This window comes from Delphinapterus leucas, chromosome 10 (assembly GCF_059928025.1).
Source record: "Delphinapterus leucas isolate spDelLeu-1000000601 "Yukka" chromosome 10, BTC_Dleu_Yukka2, whole genome shotgun sequence".
NCBI lineage: Eukaryota > Metazoa > Chordata > Mammalia > Artiodactyla > Monodontidae > Delphinapterus > Delphinapterus leucas.
Window position 1 is genome coordinate 99,536,643 of NC_143138.1, and position 19,638 is coordinate 99,556,280.

A 19,638-nucleotide genomic window follows, 5' to 3' on the forward strand; every position below is an offset into this window, starting at 1 on the left:
CTGCCTCCACCTTCAAAGAGGTGGTGGGATTCGAGCCTCGGCTGCTGCAGCTCCAGTGCAGGGCGAGGGGCGGGGTGTCTGGCCTGCACGGTCTTCCAACAGTGAATCTCCTTCCTGTAGAAAGTACAGGCATGAAACCTACTGACCTGAATATGAGAGTCTGGCAATCTCTATAAACAGGTCTTCCTCAGAAAAGCTTTCGGGGAGCATGAGGAAAGCAGCAGTCACGGCACTCTTCAGATTTTTATCCAGGGCCGACCTGAGAGCAACATTCTCATTCATTGCTACGATTTTCACCTGGAAAAAGCAGAACATTCAGAAGAAAAATTCCAGAAGTGGAGTACTGCCCAACCTATGTGTTTATACATACACTGGAACTGTCCTAAACACTTAGCCCTGAAGATCTTTGAGTATTAGGCCAGTTGACATGAAATATTTATTATTCTAATAAGCAATTCCGGAGTCTCCTGTTTTAAGCCCAAATCAGAGAACTCGTGACATAGGAAAGAAAAACAAATATTGTTCTTAAATGAGGAAATTCAACATGAGTTTTGAAAAAGAAGTCAGCACAAAATGGAATAAATGACCTTTGGGAAATTTAGTATTTTTTTATTTTTTAATCTCACTGTTCTTCACTTAATTTTATGGTGGAAAAAGGCATTTTACTTCTTTGTTTAGAACTCACCTCTGTTCTTAACCATACATAAGCTAAGCAGGTCATGCTCTATTTTGAACTGATTTTGAATGTGACTAAGGAAAAGGGAAAGAAAATTAGCTACAGTAGAATCTGCTGTCTTTGACTTCTCCCAATCCATCAAGATACAAATTGCTCCAGTGTGTTCAGATTGGTTTTAAAGACTGCACTGCAGTTCAGAGAATGTGTTCAAGTCCTAGCTCCATCTCTTACTAGCTCTTTGACTATGGGCATCATTCCTTATCAGTAAAACAGGGTTAATAACCGAACCAAGCTTATAAGGTTGCTGGGAAGATTAAATGAGATGTTTCATCTGAAGCCGCAGCTGAAGTGAGATTCCTTGTGTGTTTCTTGTTGCACACGCAAGCGTTTCTCTGAGCCAGGGGTTCTCACCTTTAGTAAGAGTCAGAATCTCCTGCAGGGCTTGTTAAAATACATATTATGGGACTTTCCTGGGGGCGCAGTAGTTAAGAATCTGCCTACCAATGCAAGGGACACGGGTTTGATCCCTGGTCCGGGAAGATCCCACATGCCACGGAGCAACTAAGCCTGTGTGCCACAAACACTGAGCCTGCGCTCCAGAGCCTGCATGCCGCAACTATTCAAGCCTGCGCGCCTAGAGCCCATGCTCCACAACGAGAAGCCACCACAATGAGAGGCCTGTGCACCACAACTAGAGAAAGCCCATGCGCAGCAACAAAGACCCAACGCAGCCAAAAAAACCCCCCAAAACCCCACATATTATTACGCCCATCCTCCAGTGTTTCTGACTGAGTAGGCCTGGATGGGGCCTGACAATGTACATTTCTAACAGGTTCCCAGGTAACGTTGATGCTGCTGGCCCAGGGTCCACATTTTGAGAACCACTGCTCTAAGGTGTATAATTACTTTGAACTAAAATTGCCAAATCGCTCTTTGTAGCAATTGTGCCAATTTGCACTCCTGACATAATCTTAAACTATCATGTTGCTTCTGACTGATTTTCTCAACAAGTGAAGGATCTAGAAATCCCTAATAAGGACACCCATGTATCTGAAATGTAACCACCATCTCTAAATCATTTAGTGCTGTCACCACATCTTTCTCGTGTTCTAGAAAGTAGGGCTTAAATTGCCTTTTATTTATCAAATGTAGATAATTTCTGACAAAATTCAGATGGCACATAAAAGACACATACAGTATGAGAAACTCCAAACTAAAATTTTATTAGATAGCAAGGAAAGACAGGAATGATGTATATCCCCGAGTATAGTTTCTTCTCTAATTTTTTTTATTAATTGTGAAAAGCAATATTAGAAAACATAACTATTTTATAAATCTGGCTTAAGAACCTAAAATCTGTCTTTTACCTTTTGTCCCTACTTTTTTTTAAGGGAATATTTATAACGTACAAACCTCTCATGTGATAGGTAAGCCACTTAATTCCATACTACCGCCTCCTCCCTCATAATTACAAGGACTTAATGGCCCTGAACTAAGCCCTGCAGCACTTGGGTGAGTTCAGTATTATTGCAAACATCTGCATAGTCAGAGCAAGAAGCAGTCCAGGAGCAGATCTGCCCAAGGCTGCATAATGAGTTGATGGCAAAAATCAGGGTAACACCCTTGTACTTGGCAAATCCAGATCTAAATATTTTGAGTTATCCTCATGCATTCTGTTCTTGTTAACTTTTAATCTTGAAAGATGATTAAAACAAAAGTTAAGGTCCTATTAGAATTCCTATGTCTATTCCTTGAATAACGTTCCCGCCTTATACTCCATACAGAATCAAGGATCTAGGAGGGCAACCTCCTCATCTCACTAACGGGGAAACTGAGGCCCAGAGGGTTAAAAGATCTCCCCATGAGGAACAGTGGCACACCGTACCAGGACCCAGGATTCGTGAAGTGAGCCTGTTTACTTCCAAATTCCTATTTTCATCCTCATTCACCAGGTCCTGCTCAATAATTCCTCACCCTCTTTTGTGTGTGTGGGTGGGGGGGGAACTTTTTACAGAAACTCAATGAAAATAGAAGTTATTTTGAGATACTAACAAAGATGCAAAGGAAAAAGTTTGGGGAAATTTTCCTTTTCAATAAATACGCTTGTTCTCCAAGAAAGTGTCTACATGAGGTTGTTAAAAAAAAAAAAGGCAGTCTGTTTGCTACTCAAGGTTAAGAGAGTAAAAATAAAAGCATCCTTCCTCAAAGGAAAAATGTCAGTTCACAAGACTCTGCTACTGTGCTGATCTGGTTCTCCAGTGTAAGGTGAACTAGCAACTTGTCTCAGAAGCACTGTTATTTGTTGTTCAGAGTGAAAAGCCAGTGAACTCTTGGGACACTGCCAGAGAGGCCTGGGAAAAAAAGAAAGTCCTCAGATTTGTGAATAGCTGTTTGTATCTTACTGGGAATGCCCCGAACTGAACCACAGATATAGCATTAGCACTACTGCCAAGGGGAAAATCTTTACTGGAGAGAGGAAGGGGCAACACTTGAAGGGACTTTCAAAAGCTCAACTTGAGAGATTTGTGAGTACCTTTCAAGATAGAAAAAAAGAGAAAGTCACATGTGGTCTCCTCTATAATAGTCACATGGAGACAGAGCTTGAATTGCAAAGAGTGAAGTTATAGTCACAAAGAACACAGTCCTACCTCGTGTTCAAATACTCGACCATTAACCAAATGACACTTCCCGCAGTAGTTTTCCATTCCAAATGAACAGAAAGGCTAATTTTTGCTGGAGGACCAAAAAGAAACAGTGAACATTTGAGCTGAATTAAAAAAAACCTTATCATCTACCTGTTGGATTATGGGCTCTTGAGGCTAGCAATGTGGTGATTTTTTTAAAAAAAATTCTTTTGGCATGCACAGAGAAAAAAACTTAGTTGTCTTTTGAATAAGTAAATGAATGGCTTAATCTTTTCATTTCCAAGGCTAGAAGTCCAAAGATTTGCTCTCAGCTGGGCAGAGTCAAGACTAGTAAGCTGGGCTTTCCAAGTCCCATTCAGGGACCTTTTATACCACTGGGATTTTACTATCTACAAAAAAGTAAATCAACAAAGTTACAATATGGTGATGCTTGCAAACTGTGAATATACTAACAACCACTGAATTGTACACTTTAAAGGGCTGAATTATATGGTATGTGATTATATCTCAGTAAACCTGTTATAAAAAGCTATATGACTAGCAAGTAAAAGTATATTGGAATGAATACATTAAAATAAATTAAAATCCTTTTAACAAGGTGGCAAAATACCATTGTTTGCCAATGTGAATGCTTTAAAAATTCAAGCCATGTTATCTATACATGAAATACAAAACAACATGAAATACAAAAATCCAACTTACATTAAATAAATTAGAGAAGTAAAAATACTACTTTAGACTTCTTCTGACTTAAAAAAAGATTGGCCACAACAAGGTTCTATTAAATACTTTTCATGTTTCTTAACTTGGAAAACTGATTGGTAAATAACTCAAACTTAAAGCTGCACTAGAAGTAAAAATGGGTTATCTCCTCAATTATGAGGTAAGGTAATGGTAAAGTCTGATAGAAAATTAATTTGCACTCAACTTTTTCCAGAAATGTCCATCTTTTTAAGCCAAGTACTCCTTTATATATTTTTTTGATAGTAAACTTTATGTTTTAGAGCAGGTTAACATCCACAGCAAAACCAAATGGAAAGTAGAGAGAGCTCCCATATAGCCTCTGCATATTCCTAAGACTTAAATTGCTAGTGACTGAGAAATTCTACTCTATTCGCAATATGGAAGATAATTTTAGAGCTTTAGACAATATAATTTAATGTAACTCGTTTTAAAACACATAAAAACAAAAAATTCACACTCATTCTCACAATTCTTTCTTAAGATAGTCACCCATTATTTTTGTCCAAAATGCTACCAACCCTTTCTTTTCATCGGATTTGTTTCATCGCGTTTGATTAATATTTGCTGCCACCTAGAGGTAAAAACAGTTACTTTAAAGATAGTTATCCTAAGAATTCTCCAGTTAACCGTGATTTCTGCGGGAAAGGGAAACTGGAGGCAGGTGTGGGTGGAAGAGTTAATTCACCCATTTATGATTTTTGATTTTTTAAAATCGTGTCATGTTAACACCTCAAATGGTTTTTAAGATTGGTTAATTTTCTTGTGCTAGAAGCTTCTTAATAAGTCGGAGGGGTAGTCACTGTTATAAAGAACATTTTCTTCTCCAAGTTAGCTGAGAAATGCAGTTTTGTATGATCTGAGTGTAGCTGTCACTACTTGCCTTGAATTGATGTTTTTATTTTTTTAGGATACATGACATTTAGATGAAATGTGAGGTCATTTCCAGTGCTTACATTCTGAGATTTCATGGCATTATAGTTTTCTACAGCCTATTTCTAAAAACACTTGAACTATTCCAAGCACAAAACATAGTACAGAGAATAATATCACATTCAATATCTCATTTTATCTCAAAATAACTCTGAGACAGGCGAGGACAGAGAGAAGAGAAAGATCGTTTCATGAGTGTCTAGTAGATGCCAGACATTTTAGATCTAGGCATTTATTTCTCAAACACCTTTTGAGGTCGGTGTCACTGGCCTTGTCCCCAGGTGAGGGTGTCACAAGGCCCAGGGAGATTAAGTCACTGGTGCAGGGTCACACAGCTGGGGAGTGTCAGAGCTGGGACTCAAACCCCAGATCTGTCTGATTCTAAAACACCTGTGTCCTTTCCAGCATTACATTCTGCTTCCAATTTTCAACACCTTTGTGAAGTAGGCAGGGCAAGGATTGCTACTCCCATTCTACAGAGAAACTACCTGAGGTTCAGAAAGGTAAAACAACTTGCCTAAGATCACATAAACAGCTAATAAGTAGCAGGAATGAATAAGGCCCAAGGCTTCTAATTCCACGTTTATTAATCCTCCCATCAAACTACATATTTTGTATATTTAAAAAGAAACTTGGAAAGAAAAGGAATATTTACAAATTTCCAACTACATTTATTTGCTTAATTATGAGGCTTACTAGTTATCCGGCCTAGAAATGAGAAATTCATCTACATAAATATGAAATTAAATCAGTAACCTATTGTTTCCAGACTTAAAATGTGTTTTTAGTGAAGTAAAAATTATATACTGTACAGTAAAGCAAAGAAATCTAATCAGCACAGCTTGACAAATTTTTACACATGGATGTACCCATGTAACTATTACCCTGATCAAATGTTTCTGTATGTCTTAATGACCTACACTGTTAAATTTTAAGCCCAGATACAAGGCAAGAGAATCTGAACCTCCCACATATATCAACAGAGATTTTATGACACAACCAAGCAAGCTAGGACTGTATAAATTTCTCTAATTTCTTGCCATAGCTGACAAAAAAGGAGCACCATAGTCACCCATGAGAGGCATTTGGGAATAATTCCTGAACCCTCTTTGGGACCTAAGACCCTCTGACAGCACAGAGAAAATTCTTCCTTGCTGGGAGATTAGCAACTGTCTAGTTATCCTAAGAATTCTCCAGTTAGCCGTGATTTCTGCGGGAAAGGGAAACTGGAGGCAGTCGCAGACAACTGCGACTAGTTCTTTTTTTTTTTTAATTTTATTTTTTAAATTTTTTTGGCTGCACTGGGTCTTAGTTGTAGCACGTGGGATCCTCACTGTGGCATGCAGGATCTTTCATTGCAGTGTGCAGGCTTCTCTCTAGTTGTGGCATGCGGGCTCCAGAGCGTGTGGACTCTGTAGTTTGCAGCACGCAGGCTCTCTTGTTGAGGCACGCAAGCTCAAAAGTTGTGGCACGTGGGCTTAGTTGCCCTGCGGCATGTGGGATCTTAGTTCCCCGATCAGGGATCGAACCTGAGTCCCCTTCATTGGAAGGCGAATTCTTTACCACTGGACCACGAGGGAAGTCCTCAAATAGTTCTTAAACTACAAAAATACCCCTTCTCAGAAAACAGACTATACAACTGCAAAAAAGAGGAAACCTGATATTTGTGAATGCGAGTCAAAAGTTCAAGTCCTCTCGACTTTTTTCCTGTTTTCTGTTTGTTTCCATTTCTAGTAAAGCCGGAGAAGCCTGCCCCTACAGCCTCCTCCAGCAACGTCCCAAATGAGGGTAGGGCCTGAGGAGGAGAATAGAGGGGAACAGAGTCCACTAGCCTCAGAATGATGACCTGTCTCATTCATTTATTCAACAAATATTTGCTGAATGCGTACTACATGCCAGGCATCGTCCCAGGCACTGTTGGGACAAATCACTGGACAAACAGTGCCCCACGGCACTTGCATTCCAGAAGAGGTGGCGATCTGGGGAGGCCGACCGAGGCTCCACCAAGGCACTGGACACCTCTTCTGCCATCCTCCCCAGCCAAACGGACTGACTCTGAACCTGATCCATTCAGACAACTGGAGAATCTTGAGAGGGAGGGAGCAGTGTGGGTAATATCTGGATACTGTCTGGCAACAAATTCTGTAGGGAGGGAAAGGAGTGTGAAACTCATTTCTACGTCATTGCAATCACAAAGGTCAAAGTAAGGTGAGGTTCAGAGAGGAGAGACATCCCTAATAAAACACTCTCTCACCGGTTTTTGGAGTCGTCCAGCAATGTATAAGTTATTCCAGTTGAGGAGGTCTTCAATCAAAACACTAGTGCTAATAATGCCATATTTGATAAGCTGGAAAAGAAAAGAAATGGGCATGAAAAATAGCAAAATACCACACTGGTGCTTATGCAAGTACAAAACACAAAGAAATAAAATGAATTTCTGACCAGAGCAGAAGCTCGATGTCCAAAGCCACTCAAACTGCCTACCTTGTAAAAATACACATCTCCACAAAACCTTTTGCAAAGGATTAGTTTCCAAGACTGTGTGTTTCCTCAGGTATTCGAGGTGAAGTGACCACTGTTTTAACTCAGGCCTTCACCACAGACACTTCAAGAAGTGATAACATAGTTCGCGTTTCTCATTTGAGAAATAAGAAACCTGAAGCTCGGAGAGAATAAATGATGTGCCCAAGATGGCACCACATATAGCAGAGTTAAACTAGTCCCTGAATTTCAGTCTGGGCTTCCAGTGTTTGCTTCACGACAAAGCACAAGAAATTTTCTTTAACGTTTTCACTGACATCCTTTACATGCTGAATTTCTCTTTCACTATAGGCTATTTCAAACACTTTTATAATCACAAAGCAACAGTCAAAAATAAAACCTCTTTATCAGCGCTGAACACATGGAATTATGGTCAAGCTCATTTCAATAGTAATTCACACAAACCCTGAATGCAGTTGTTCCAGGTTATGAAATCCCATTTGCTTCAACAAGTATCTTCAGACCCACTTCACTGAACTTCAGTACCCAAACAGCCTTCACAGGCTGCAAATATCTAAAAAGTAGCTAAAGACTTTCAATTAAAAAGTACAGTCCCCTTGGCACATAATTATGCCCAAACATTGGGTTACTGGAGCTTGTAATATGATTTGAAACTACTAATTACAGATCAGCTCAGCATAATATTAATACGGAGAAAGAACACAGCTACGCGACTGGCAGGACTAGAGTGGATGTGCAACGTTGCGCTGAATAACCTTCTTCCCTCCACTCTGGCCACAGTACTGCAGACAGCCCTTCCTGCTGCAGGCGCGTGACAGCTGAGAGGTAATGGGAGCATCACAGGGGCCTGTCACTAGCTAGCTGCAAGACCTTAGGGAGGTCACTGCCTCTCTCTGAACCTTGGTTTCCTCATCTGCGAACCACAGGTGGTGTCGGGTGGGACCTTAACCAGAAAAGTAAATGTATGGCCCAAAGACGTCACCAATCAGCCACAGCGCTCATTCCCGCCACGTTCAGATAGGTCTTCAAAATCCTTCTCAAGTCAGTACTCCAACCTCCTGCCCTTCAGAGTGTGGTCCATTGACCAGTAGCACCAGCATCACCAGATGCAGAATACCAGGCTCCATTCCAGACCAAATGAATCAGAATCTGCATTTCAAAAGGAGCCTCAGGTGACTCGTCTGCACATCAAAGGATGACTGCTCTAAGCCATCAGCAGCATGGAGCAAGGCTGGCACAGCAGCCACCCTCAGCCCAGCTGGCCTCTAGGAGGCATCTGACTCAGTTCCCCATTGGTCCTCTCAGACTGGGGTCCTGCCTAGTTCCAGGAAGCCCTTTTAGAGCCTGGGCCCTCCATATGAAAGATGGCTGGGCAGGGTTCCTGCTGTCACACAACCCTCTGCTGGGATCGGGGTTCTCACCTGCTCTCCAATACCCCTCATCAAATTCCACCCATCCGATGGCAACAAGAGGCACCATATGCTCCCATCTACCTATGAAACCCTCTCCTATGATACCCTCTCCACTTCCAACTTCTTTCTGGGAGTGTCTGCCCCTCTGTATGTAGATAAGATTAATTTCCACCCTGATCCACAGTGGGTCCGCCTATTCCTCCCACTGCCCAAACCAGTGGCTCTCAAAGTTTGTTTCAGACCAGTAGCGTGAACAACATTTGAAAGCTTGTTAGAAATGCAAATCTTTGTTGCTAAGAGAGTAAACCTTAAAAGTTCTCATCACCAGAAAAAAAAAAACAATTGTAAATACATGTGGTGATGGATGTTACCTAGACTTACCGTGGGTAATCATCTCACTATATATATATATATATATATATATATATATATATATATCTATATATATCTCAAATCATTACGTTGCACACCTAAAACTACTACAATGTTATATGACAATTACCGCTCAGTTTTTAAAAAATGCAAATCCTCAAACCCTTACCCCAGACCTACTGAATCAGGAACTCTGGGGGTGGGAACCAGCAATCTGTGTGTCCTACAGGCACTCCAGGTGATTTTGATGCACACTAAAATTTGAGAACCAAAAAAATCTGGCCAAAGGCAAAAAATAAAAACAGTCACATTCACCACCTTCATCCAGCAAAAGTGTGAACATTTCCTAACTGTAAGAACACATCTATTTAGCTGGTATTCTATTAACAAAGGTTAATAACCACCCAAGTTAAGACAAAGGCCCGCAGTCACTTACCCTCCCATCACACATGATCAATGGGTTGTAGTAAACCCCGGCGCCGTAGTTATTCTGGACAGTGGTGATAAACCTGGGCCCCAAAACTTTTAGGAACGAGTAATGGTTCCAATTTTTCTTCAGGTTTTTTGAATGCCATGCAACAGGGTCATCGACTGTGAACACGAAGTCCAGCATGGCATTCTGGGAGGTGAAGAAAAGAGAATAATTTTAGTTTTAATTCCTAGAAAGGCACCTAGGCAGAGTGGAAAGCTCTAAGACTCTATGCTGCTGTGATTAACAGCAGACCCAGGGCTGTCATCAGAAACTTAAGCAAGTCTCTGGCTCTGGAACCAATCTGAGCTTCGTTTTTGTCAACTCACATAATAACAGTAACACTTACTGAAGTGATGTTCCAGACCTCTTTTAAACACTTTATATATTATACATATAGTAACCCTTTTTAGCCTCAAAACAATCCTACAAGGTAGGTACTGTCATTATCCCATTTTTATAGGAAAGGAAAACCAAGGCACAGAGTAAGTTCCTTGCCCAAGGACACATGGCTACTGAGTGACAGACATAATCTGGTTCCAAATTCTGTGCTGGACCACTTGGCCACACTGTCTTTCATCTAAATCTAGTTAAACGTGCTCTACTTTTCTCCCAGATCAAATAACACCATACGGACAAGCTCTATAAAGCGTTATGTAAAGGGAAATAAGTTGTTTTAACTCTCACCCATTTGCCAACCCTTCACTGAGCACCTACGATGAGCTCTGATAGGTCCTGGGATAGAGGTAAAGACCTCAAAGTCTACTGGGGAGAATAGACAGGTTGCTAGCAAAAACTTGGTAGGAGAACACAAAATGCACTAACTTCACTCAGAGTGGGGTCAGAGAAGAAGGAGGAATTTTCCTACAGGTTTATATTCTTCCAGACTCTGATAAGTCTGAGTCTTAAAAGAATGTGCAAGAGTTCAGCAGGCTTGGTGAAGTACTAGGAGGCCTGAGGAAGGGAGGGAGTACTGTTAGAGGAAAACACTCTTGTGGAGATGAGAGCCGGTAGGACTGGAATGCGACGCAGGCAGGGGAGTGACCAGAGAGGGAGGCTGGTTACCATGCTAATGTTCCTGCAGTAGAAAGGGAGGAGGAGAGACTAAAGGATGGAACACCACACGAGGCTAACTGCCACTAAGGCACTGAGGGCAGGGGCTCATCTGGGAGAGACTTAGGTGCTGGAGTTTACTTGTTAACTTCTAGGGAATGAGGGTGAGGGAAAATGAAGGACCTTTTCTTGGAGGGAATTCCAGGTCTGCTCAAAGGAAAATCTACACAGGAAAATGAAGAGGCGGCTATAGAATCAGGAGGCCAAGGCCTGTTCTGAGTTTCCCACAGTGTGATCCACAAACCAGTGGTGATACTTAAGATTTCGGGTGGACACGTTTTTTAAAAATTTATGTTCATGTATGTTACAAGAAAGTAACTAGCCTATTGCAAACTACAATTAGGTTGCCCAACCTATATGCCCCAAATCTGTAATTTCTCATATGCTCTCAATTTAAAGAAAACTATTACTTAAATACTAGTATAGGTGGGAAACAGGAAATCCAAGCAATGGTACAGATGGCCTCACCAGGAAGCGAAGAGATGAAGGCTAACTGAAAGACAGATTACAGCCAGGTGTCCAAATCCACGAGGCCCTATTGCAAACTGCACACTACCATTTCCTTCATTTATTAAAGAAACCCAGTCCAGAACACGAGTTGCACAGACAGAAAACATCTCCATCTGGACTCCCGCTCCTTTTACATTAATTCAGCAAGAGCTCAAAAGCTCAATTAAAAGCCTCATTTAAATGGAAAGTCAATTAAAAGCCTCATTTAAATGGAAAATACCTGCCTGCCACTTGTCTGCTATGTCTTGAATCTTGTCGCCACCTTGGAAGCAAAGTTTTCTTTCCATTTGCAGAGGGAAAAAAAAACAAAACAAAACTGCAATCACAAGGAAAACTGCACCCTCACTACTGCTGTGCTCAGCCAACTCTGAAGAGCACAAGGCGTAGCCTTAAACAGACTCCTGTTACGTGTCCTGAGCAGGGGCAAATATACCGCTCATCACTGACTTCTGCGGTCAGTTAACGTCACTGCACATGCCCTGACCCTACAATCACTCCGTCAGCTTCCCGAAGTCAGGAGAATCATTTCGTTATTTTCTCCTACAACCAGAGACGTGATTCTCAAGCTTGGCTGCGTAGTAGAATCACCTGGGAAGTTTTTAGAATTCCTGAAGCCCAGGCTCATCTCAGACCAATTAAATCTCAATCTCCGCAGTTGGAACCCAGATATCAGTATTTTTTTAAGCTTCCCAGAAAACTCCAATGTTCAGCCAACGCTGGGAACACTGAACTAGCTCCTGGCAAATATTTCTCTTCCTTTCTTCCATCTTGTCCCCGCATCAGCTCTTCCCTCCGCATGACTGCACCTCCCGCTCTAGACCTAAGCTGACGCCTACGTATCCTTCAAAACTCAGCTGACGCTGTCGTTCTACTAGGAGCACTTTTGTACGGCTTGTACTTTGCCAGTTGATACGTGGAGTGCGCAGAGCAAACAGGTAGCTCTACGGCTCTGGAGGGACCGAAGGCAAAGGGAACTCGTGAGAACATTCCCGGCGTGGGGCCGACCCGGGCTCACCTTCTGGTCTGAGCTGGGCCCCGCCTGGCGGTACACCCCCGAGCCGTAGGCGAAAGCCAGGCTCAACTCCTCGGGGAAGTGACACAGGATCTTGCGAAAGGCCACCCCCGAGCTCTGCAAAGCCTGCAGAGCCATGGGGCCGGGGCTCTGACAGGGACCCGTGGAGGGCAGCAGGCGGGGAACGGGTACCCGCTGAGGGTGGGAGATGGAAGCCGGGGACCGGCCCAGACGGGAGAAGGCTGGAGCCGGGGGCGGGGAGTGGAAGACCCGGCAAGGACTCGGGGCTGCAGACCAGTCAGACACGAGGCTGGTACGAGCCCAACAGGAAACCGGGCAGGTCTCGGCCTGGCCGGTCTAGCGCCCACCCTGGGCCACGCCTCCTGCACGCACACGTGCTCCGAAGGCGCAAGAGTAAGAGCAGGCGCGCGCTCGCTCGCGAGCGGGGACGCGAGGCCTTCGCAGAGATCCCTGGTGGTCGGAGGACCGCACTGCAGGCTGGCAGCCTGGGACAGTGACCTGGACCTGAGTGGGGGAAAGTAACAGCTGATTGAACTGCTTTTGAACCTTAAAAGTTCTCTTTTGGTCTCGCCTCAAACCACATTTTAATAAGTGACTAGGAAATCATGCATGTGGTATTGCAGCTTCCTATCATCTTTCTGATGAGGTGAAATTCATATAACCTAAAATTGTACGCTTTACAATTCAGTGGCATTTACTGCATTCGCAACGTGTGTAACCATGTCTCTATGCAGCTCGAAAACTGCAGAAGATTTTGAAGGTTTAGGAAAACACAAATAAGATTCAAATCACCCCCAATCCCACCACCCAGAGATTATTACTTGTAAGAGTTTGCTGTGCCTTCTTGCCATTAAAGCCCTTTTCAGATCCGATAATGGGTATGAAAGTGTTCCATAAATGGTAAAAGCAAAAACAACAACAACAACAAAAAGCCTGCACCAAGGTTCTCTGATATTCGTATTTAATTTTAAGCATGGGGAGGAGTATTTGCCCCTTCGTTTTGTGGACTGGGCTCACAAAAGGGCACATTAAATGCAGTTTCTGGTGGAAACGGGACCCCAGGTGAAGAGCTCAGCTCTTTGTGTATAACTAGAGAAACTTGCTCCAAGTCACAGGGCCATTCAGGATGTAGTCTGAGTCCCCAGACAGAGACTTTTCAGATACTCTTCCCTTCTTCCCTGATGCTCATGTCCTCTCAACAATAACAGAAGTAGTAAGAGCTAAATTTGGGTAACGGTGATGCACTCACATGCATTTTTCACTGAGTTCCCTCTACTGCCTTGTGGGAGGATGTGATTGCCTTCATTTTACAGATGAAGCAGCTAAGCGTTAGAGAAAGCATCGTGCTTGGGATCACATCAGCTTGTGGCAAAACTGGAATGAAGAATCTGGCTCCATGTCCTACGACTCCACTCGGTCCTTGAAGGGTTTTGAGCAGGGACTTGTCGGGCTTAAACGTTAGCCTGGATCAGAGTGGGGAAAGAGAGGCAGGGAGACCAGTTAGGAAGCTGTTACCATAGTTTCATTGTGAATTAAGTTGCCTGGCCTGGGGTGATAGAGGCAGGGATGGGATTAATTCAATTTGAAAAATGATTATTGGAATTCAAACTCTGAGGTAAGTCAAGATGACTAGGAATGAAGCTTTGCAGGCACTCAGGGTCTATGGAGGAAACAAACAAGCAAACCCAGAATATAACATGCGGTGGTGAAGCTGGGTACCCAGTGCCCTGCAGGACCTACGATGAGGGAGCATCCATCAGTTCTGGATGTGCAGGGAGAGACCAGAGGAGATTTTGCAGTGATGGCATTTGAGCCAGGCCTTAAAGGATGGGTAGGAGATTATCAAGCAGAAGACAGATGGGAGATTCTATCAAGGAAGGATCGATCAATAGGACAATAATAATAGGTGACAATTGTTTATTTTCTATTCCAAGCATTCTCTATACTTATCTATTCTCTTCATTCCAAAGACCCCTGAGGCAGGTTCTCTTAGACTATCATCTTTCACAAGAGGAAACAGACCACCTAAGAGGAGAAGCAGATTTCCCCAGTCCCACAGTTAGGAGCGCGGCGAAGTCAGGATCTGAACCCAGGGCTCCTGAGCTCCAAAGGCCGAGCTCTTTACCACCTTTTTTCAGAGCCTTCTAAAGTGGGCAGCTTGTGGGCTTCCCTGGTGGCGCAGTGGCTGAGAGTCCTCCTGCCGATGCAGGGGACGCGGGTTCGTGCCCCGATCCGGGAAGATCCCACATGTCGCGGAGCGGCTGGGCCCGTGAGCCATGGCCGCTGAGCCTGCGTGTCCAGAGCCTGTGCTCCGCGACGGGAGAGGCCACAGCAGTGAGAGGCCCGCGTACCGCAAAAAAAAAAAAAAGAAAAAGAAAAAGAAATAAAGTGGGCAGCTTCTGAGGCAAGGGAAGGGAATGGGAAACCAGCTGGTTTTACTCCATCAACCAAGGTTGAGGAGCAGCTGCCATGGCCACCACAAGGCCAGAAAAAGGACGGCAGAAGGGAGACACAGTGCAGCTCAGTCTCCTCCTGGGAACACAGGCATTTTGGTTCATTCTGACTAAACACTACTCTTGCCCAGATGGCCAGAATCTGAGATGCACTCACCGTGGAATTACACTGACACCTTTCACCTAAAGATAGTGAATAAAATGTCTGCCGGCATACTTCTTTTCTTTTTTTTTCTTTCTTCCCTTGAGGAAATAATTCAGCATTTTTCCCCCCTCTTTGCAAAAGTAATCCATACTCATAAAAATGTAAACATTACAAAAATCTGGATACCATCCCCCAGAGATCGCCACTGGTAATCTTTGGTACATATTCCTCAACATAACTTTCTATGAATATATTAACATTAAAAACATTTTAAAATGGAAGCACATGATAGATACTCTTTTGCAATTTGCTTTTTTTCATTTAAAATATCACGGACACCTTTCCATATCAGAATATATAGATCTACCTCATTCCATTTATTAGCAAAATTTTCTAAAATATGGATATGCCATCCTTTGTTTAAACATTTTCATGTTGACGGATATAGATTATTGCCATTTTTTTGTACATGCAAACAATGCTACAGTGAACATCCTTTTACATAGAGCTTTGGAATGTATGCAAGTATTGCTAAAAAGGAGATTCCTAGAAGGGGACTTGCTGGGTCAAAGTGTCAGGACATTGCTAAAGTCCCCTCCAAAAAATTGTACCAATTGTTCCACTCCCACCAATGGAGTTCAGCCCTGGATATAAATAAAGATTCTGCAACGTTTCTCTGTTTTTTTCCCTTGCAGGCTTTCACACGTAATTATCAGTAATTTTCGTTTTCATAAACACTTTCCTTCCTGATAATGCAAAAGCACCAACTGGAAAGTTCCATCACGTTCCTATGTGCATTTCGCCTCTCCCCAGAAAGAGGCAGAAGCAATGTAGCAAGAACACATTTGTATTCTTCATCAGAATTCTCCCTGCTCCTAGCAGCTCATCCACTTCCTTTTAAATTACCGTGGCTTGCTAAGTTAGAAGCTATTAAAAAGCTCCAGTGTTCTATATAATCGCTTTAGGGTTCTATTGGAACTCTCATACCAATGAAATAAAAGCATTAGAGAGTCATTTTAAAATATAGATAAATGCCACTTGACTGCATGTTGCATCTCATTTTTCTGATTTATCCCGCTGTTGGCTTTGTGCTCCTTAACAATGACCAAGTCAGGCTAGGTTTCACCAGGAGGATGTTCACCTATTCCATTTTCTAAAAAACCCTGTGAAATCTCTAAAACTTCTATGCCTCAGTTTTTCTTCTAATCAGCGTTTAAGTAAAAGGCATAAAGTGTTTGGGAAAAGAAACTTCAGGTGCTGTGATCCTTACAATTAACCAAATTTTCAGTTGACCTGCTAACGGACGTAAAGGAGAAAAGTCTTGATCTGTCTCATCAGAGGTGGGTCACCTGCCACATCTGTCCATTCTCAGCTGACGGATGTGTCAAAACTGGGCCAGATCGAGAGCATCTTTAATACATTTTTAGTCTCTCATCGGGGCGCTGAGAGACCACCTGAGTTTGAATCAGGGCCCCAGGAGTTAATAGCTGTGTGACCTTGAGCAAGACAGCTGAAGATCTCTGTGTCTTCTGTTCCTCATTTGTAGGATGGTCATGCAAATAACCTACCTTTTAGCGTCGTTGGGACAGCCAATGAAATAGTATCCAGAAAGTGCCTGCCACAGAGCAAGCTCTCAGTAAATGTTCTCCGTCGTGTTGGATTCTGAAGAGACAATGTACGAGAGGAATTAAGAAGCATAAGAATACCTAATATCTTTATGGCACTTAGCATTTCGCACAAAGAACTTTTCCAGACATGGTTTTATTTAATTCTTAAAACAAACCCTGCGAAATTAGTGTTTACTAGTCCAATTTTACAGATGGATAAATTGAAGTGTAGAATAATGAAGTCATTGCTTGAAGTCCCAATAGAGTGCCAAATCTAATTCTTTTCCTCTTGTACCATAAAAATAACACAAACCGTTTATTTTCCCAAGGGATTCATTCATTCATTCATTCTCCCACTGAAATCTTCCTCTTCCTCCATTCAAATATCACCCCCTTCTAATCAGAAGTAACTGTTCTGTCCTCCATGCCCACATGTAACCCTTTGCTTATAGCTCTACAGCCCTGGTCTTAAATACGCAATGTGTCCATCAAGAACAGTTATAAAAGGCTTGGGGACTCTCCGAGGTCAGGGGCCATATCTTATTCATATTTCTATCCTTTAGTACCTAGCACAGTGCCTGAAACAAAATTTCTGCAATTGAGAACGTCATAGACATGTATACAAACAAATTACAGTAAAATACAGAGATGGTCTGTACCATACCTGTGGTAAGACAGCTCTTCAAGGATTCTGGGAAAGCTTCTTGGCACTGTGTTTTCCAAGGAAGCTCTGGAAGATCACACTCTTACAGTACTAAAGAAATGAATGAATAATAGTAGAATTTCAGGGAACAGAACAGGTGTCTCATCTGAGAGGTAGTATAATACAGTGGTCAAGACTATGGAGCCTGGATCCAGACTGCCTGGTTTGAATCCTAGCTCAGCCACATATTATCTGTGTGACCTTGGGCAAGTAGCTCTGTGCCTCAGTTTTCACATGTATAAAATGGGGATAATAGTAGTGCTTACTTCACTGGGTTGTCACAATGACTAAACTCGTTAACATACATAAACTGCTTAGAAAAATACTTGACATGTAGTGACTACTATGTATGCCTTTGCCATTATTACCATCATCACATAGTGTCCCTGAATTTCAAGCAAGTCAGCAACTGTCTACTTTATCTCTTCGTAAAACTGGCCCTGAATTTTGGGAGAAATTGAATGGGCAAAGAACCCAGTTAGAGAAGAAAGAATTCATTACTATATACCTAGTCTATCTCTAGCCACCAAAGTCTGCCATCTGGATTTGGTGTAGAGCAGCATGTCTCAAAGTGGGTTTCATTGAATTATTATTTGGAGTTATTTGAAAAAAAATTCCATAGTCACCTAAGTTTGGGAAATCAGATTAAGTAGAGGTAAATAGATTTCTTTGCTGTGGGATGTCTCAGAGCATTAATATATTAATATGCACTGTGTAGTCAAGACATGGAAGCAACCTAAATGTCCATTGACAGATGAATGGATAAAGAAGATGTGGTACATATATACAATGGAATACTACTCAGCCATAAAAAAGAATGAAATAATGCCATGTGCAGCAACATGGATGGACCTAGATTATCATACTAAGTGAAATAAGTCAGAAAGAGAAACACAAATACCATATGATATTGCTTATATGTGGAATCTTAAAAAATGATACAAATGAACTTATTTACAAAACAGAAATAGACTCACTGACATAGAAAACAAACTTAATGGTTACCAAAGGGGAAAGGGGGAGGGATAAATTAGGAATTTGGGATTAAAAGATACACACTGCTATATATAAGATAGACAAACAACAAGAACCTACTGTATAGCGCAGGGAACTATATTCAATATCTTACAATAACCTATAATGGAAAAGAATCTGAAAAAGATGGATATATAATTTGCCCAGCACCGGTTGTTGAAAAGATTGTCATTTCTCCACTGAGTTGCCTTTGCACTTTTGTGAAAAATCAATTGGTTATATTTTATGTGTATTTCTGGACACTCTTTTTTGTTCCATTGATCTATATGTCTGTTCCTTCTCTAGTACCACTAAAAAGTTGTCTTGATTAATGGAGATTTACAATATTTTAAAACTGGGGACTTCGCTGGAGGTGCTTTCACTGCAGGGGGCATGGGTTTGATCCCTGGTCGGGGAACTAAGATCCTGAATGCTGCGCAGCACGGCCAAAAAAATAAAATAAATAAAATTGGATAGTGTGTTTTCTTCAATTTTATTCTTCTTTTTCAAAATTGGTTTGTAGTCTAGTTCCTTTGCCTTTCCCTATATTTTAGAATCAGCTTGTCTTTTTTTTTCTTCTTCTTCAAAAACCCCACTGGGATTTTTACTGGGATTATGTTAAATCTATAGATCAATATGGAAAGAATTGACTTCTTTATTATGTTGGATCTTCTGATCCATTAACATGGTATGTCAGTCTCTCTGTTTATTCAGTTTTCTTTTGTAGTTTCTTTCTTTTAACACCTTAAATATTTTCTGGCCCTTAGACAGAAAGCTGGGGATTTATTTATCCTGTTCTACTGCCCATATCTGGGATCAAGAAAGAGAAAAATAAACAAGTTTGCCCCGCCTCTTTGGGACCACTTCTGCTATAATCAGAGAGGAATTTTCCCCTCTCAGAGTTTTAGGCACCTGTGAGTCCCTTTTGCCAATGATATCACTGCCACTGCCATGCAATTGCTTGGGGATGAGTACACAGGAGCTGAGAAAAGAAAAAAAAAAAAAAAAGAAGGTAAAACCCCCAGGAGATTTCCCTCACTTTCTCTGAACACCAGGACACTCTTATCCTGCTCCCAGAACCATAACTAGAGGACTTCTCTCTGTCCACGTGGTTGTCCACTTGCAGGCTGAGGCTATACTGAGACCAGCCTGGGAGATACTGGAGTTTAAAAAAGAAGTTATATTTCAGTTTAGTGGTACTTCGAATTCTAGTCTCCTTTCCTACTTTGACTGCTAGTATTTACTTTTCAGAGACCTCAAGTATCTGTGCCAAGCATCATGCCTAAGTTTTACAGCTGTATTCAGTGGGT

General features: G+C 42.0%; 1 protein-coding gene across 2 annotated transcripts in view; it reads right to left on the reverse strand.

Annotated features, from left to right (window-relative positions):
• Window positions 1-12,764, reverse strand: part of TAMM41 (TAM41 mitochondrial translocator assembly and maintenance homolog) — a 76,436-nt gene extending 63,672 nt beyond the window's left edge. Inside the window, exons 1-4 of one of the 2 annotated variants that reach the window (XM_022562842.2) lie at window positions 12,389-12,764; window positions 9,718-9,900; window positions 7,250-7,342; window positions 147-297 (exon numbers count right to left, since the gene is read on the reverse strand). In XM_022562842.2, coding sequence (XP_022418550.1) covers window positions 147-297; window positions 7,250-7,342; window positions 9,718-9,900; window positions 12,389-12,523 — 562 coding nt within the window. In that variant the 5' untranslated portion in view covers window positions 12,524-12,764. The remainder of the gene's footprint in view (window positions 1-146; window positions 298-7,249; window positions 7,343-9,717; window positions 9,901-12,388) is intronic. The other variant, XM_022562847.2, reaches the window with a different exon arrangement.
• Between the last annotated feature and the right edge of the window lie 6,874 nt (window positions 12,765-19,638).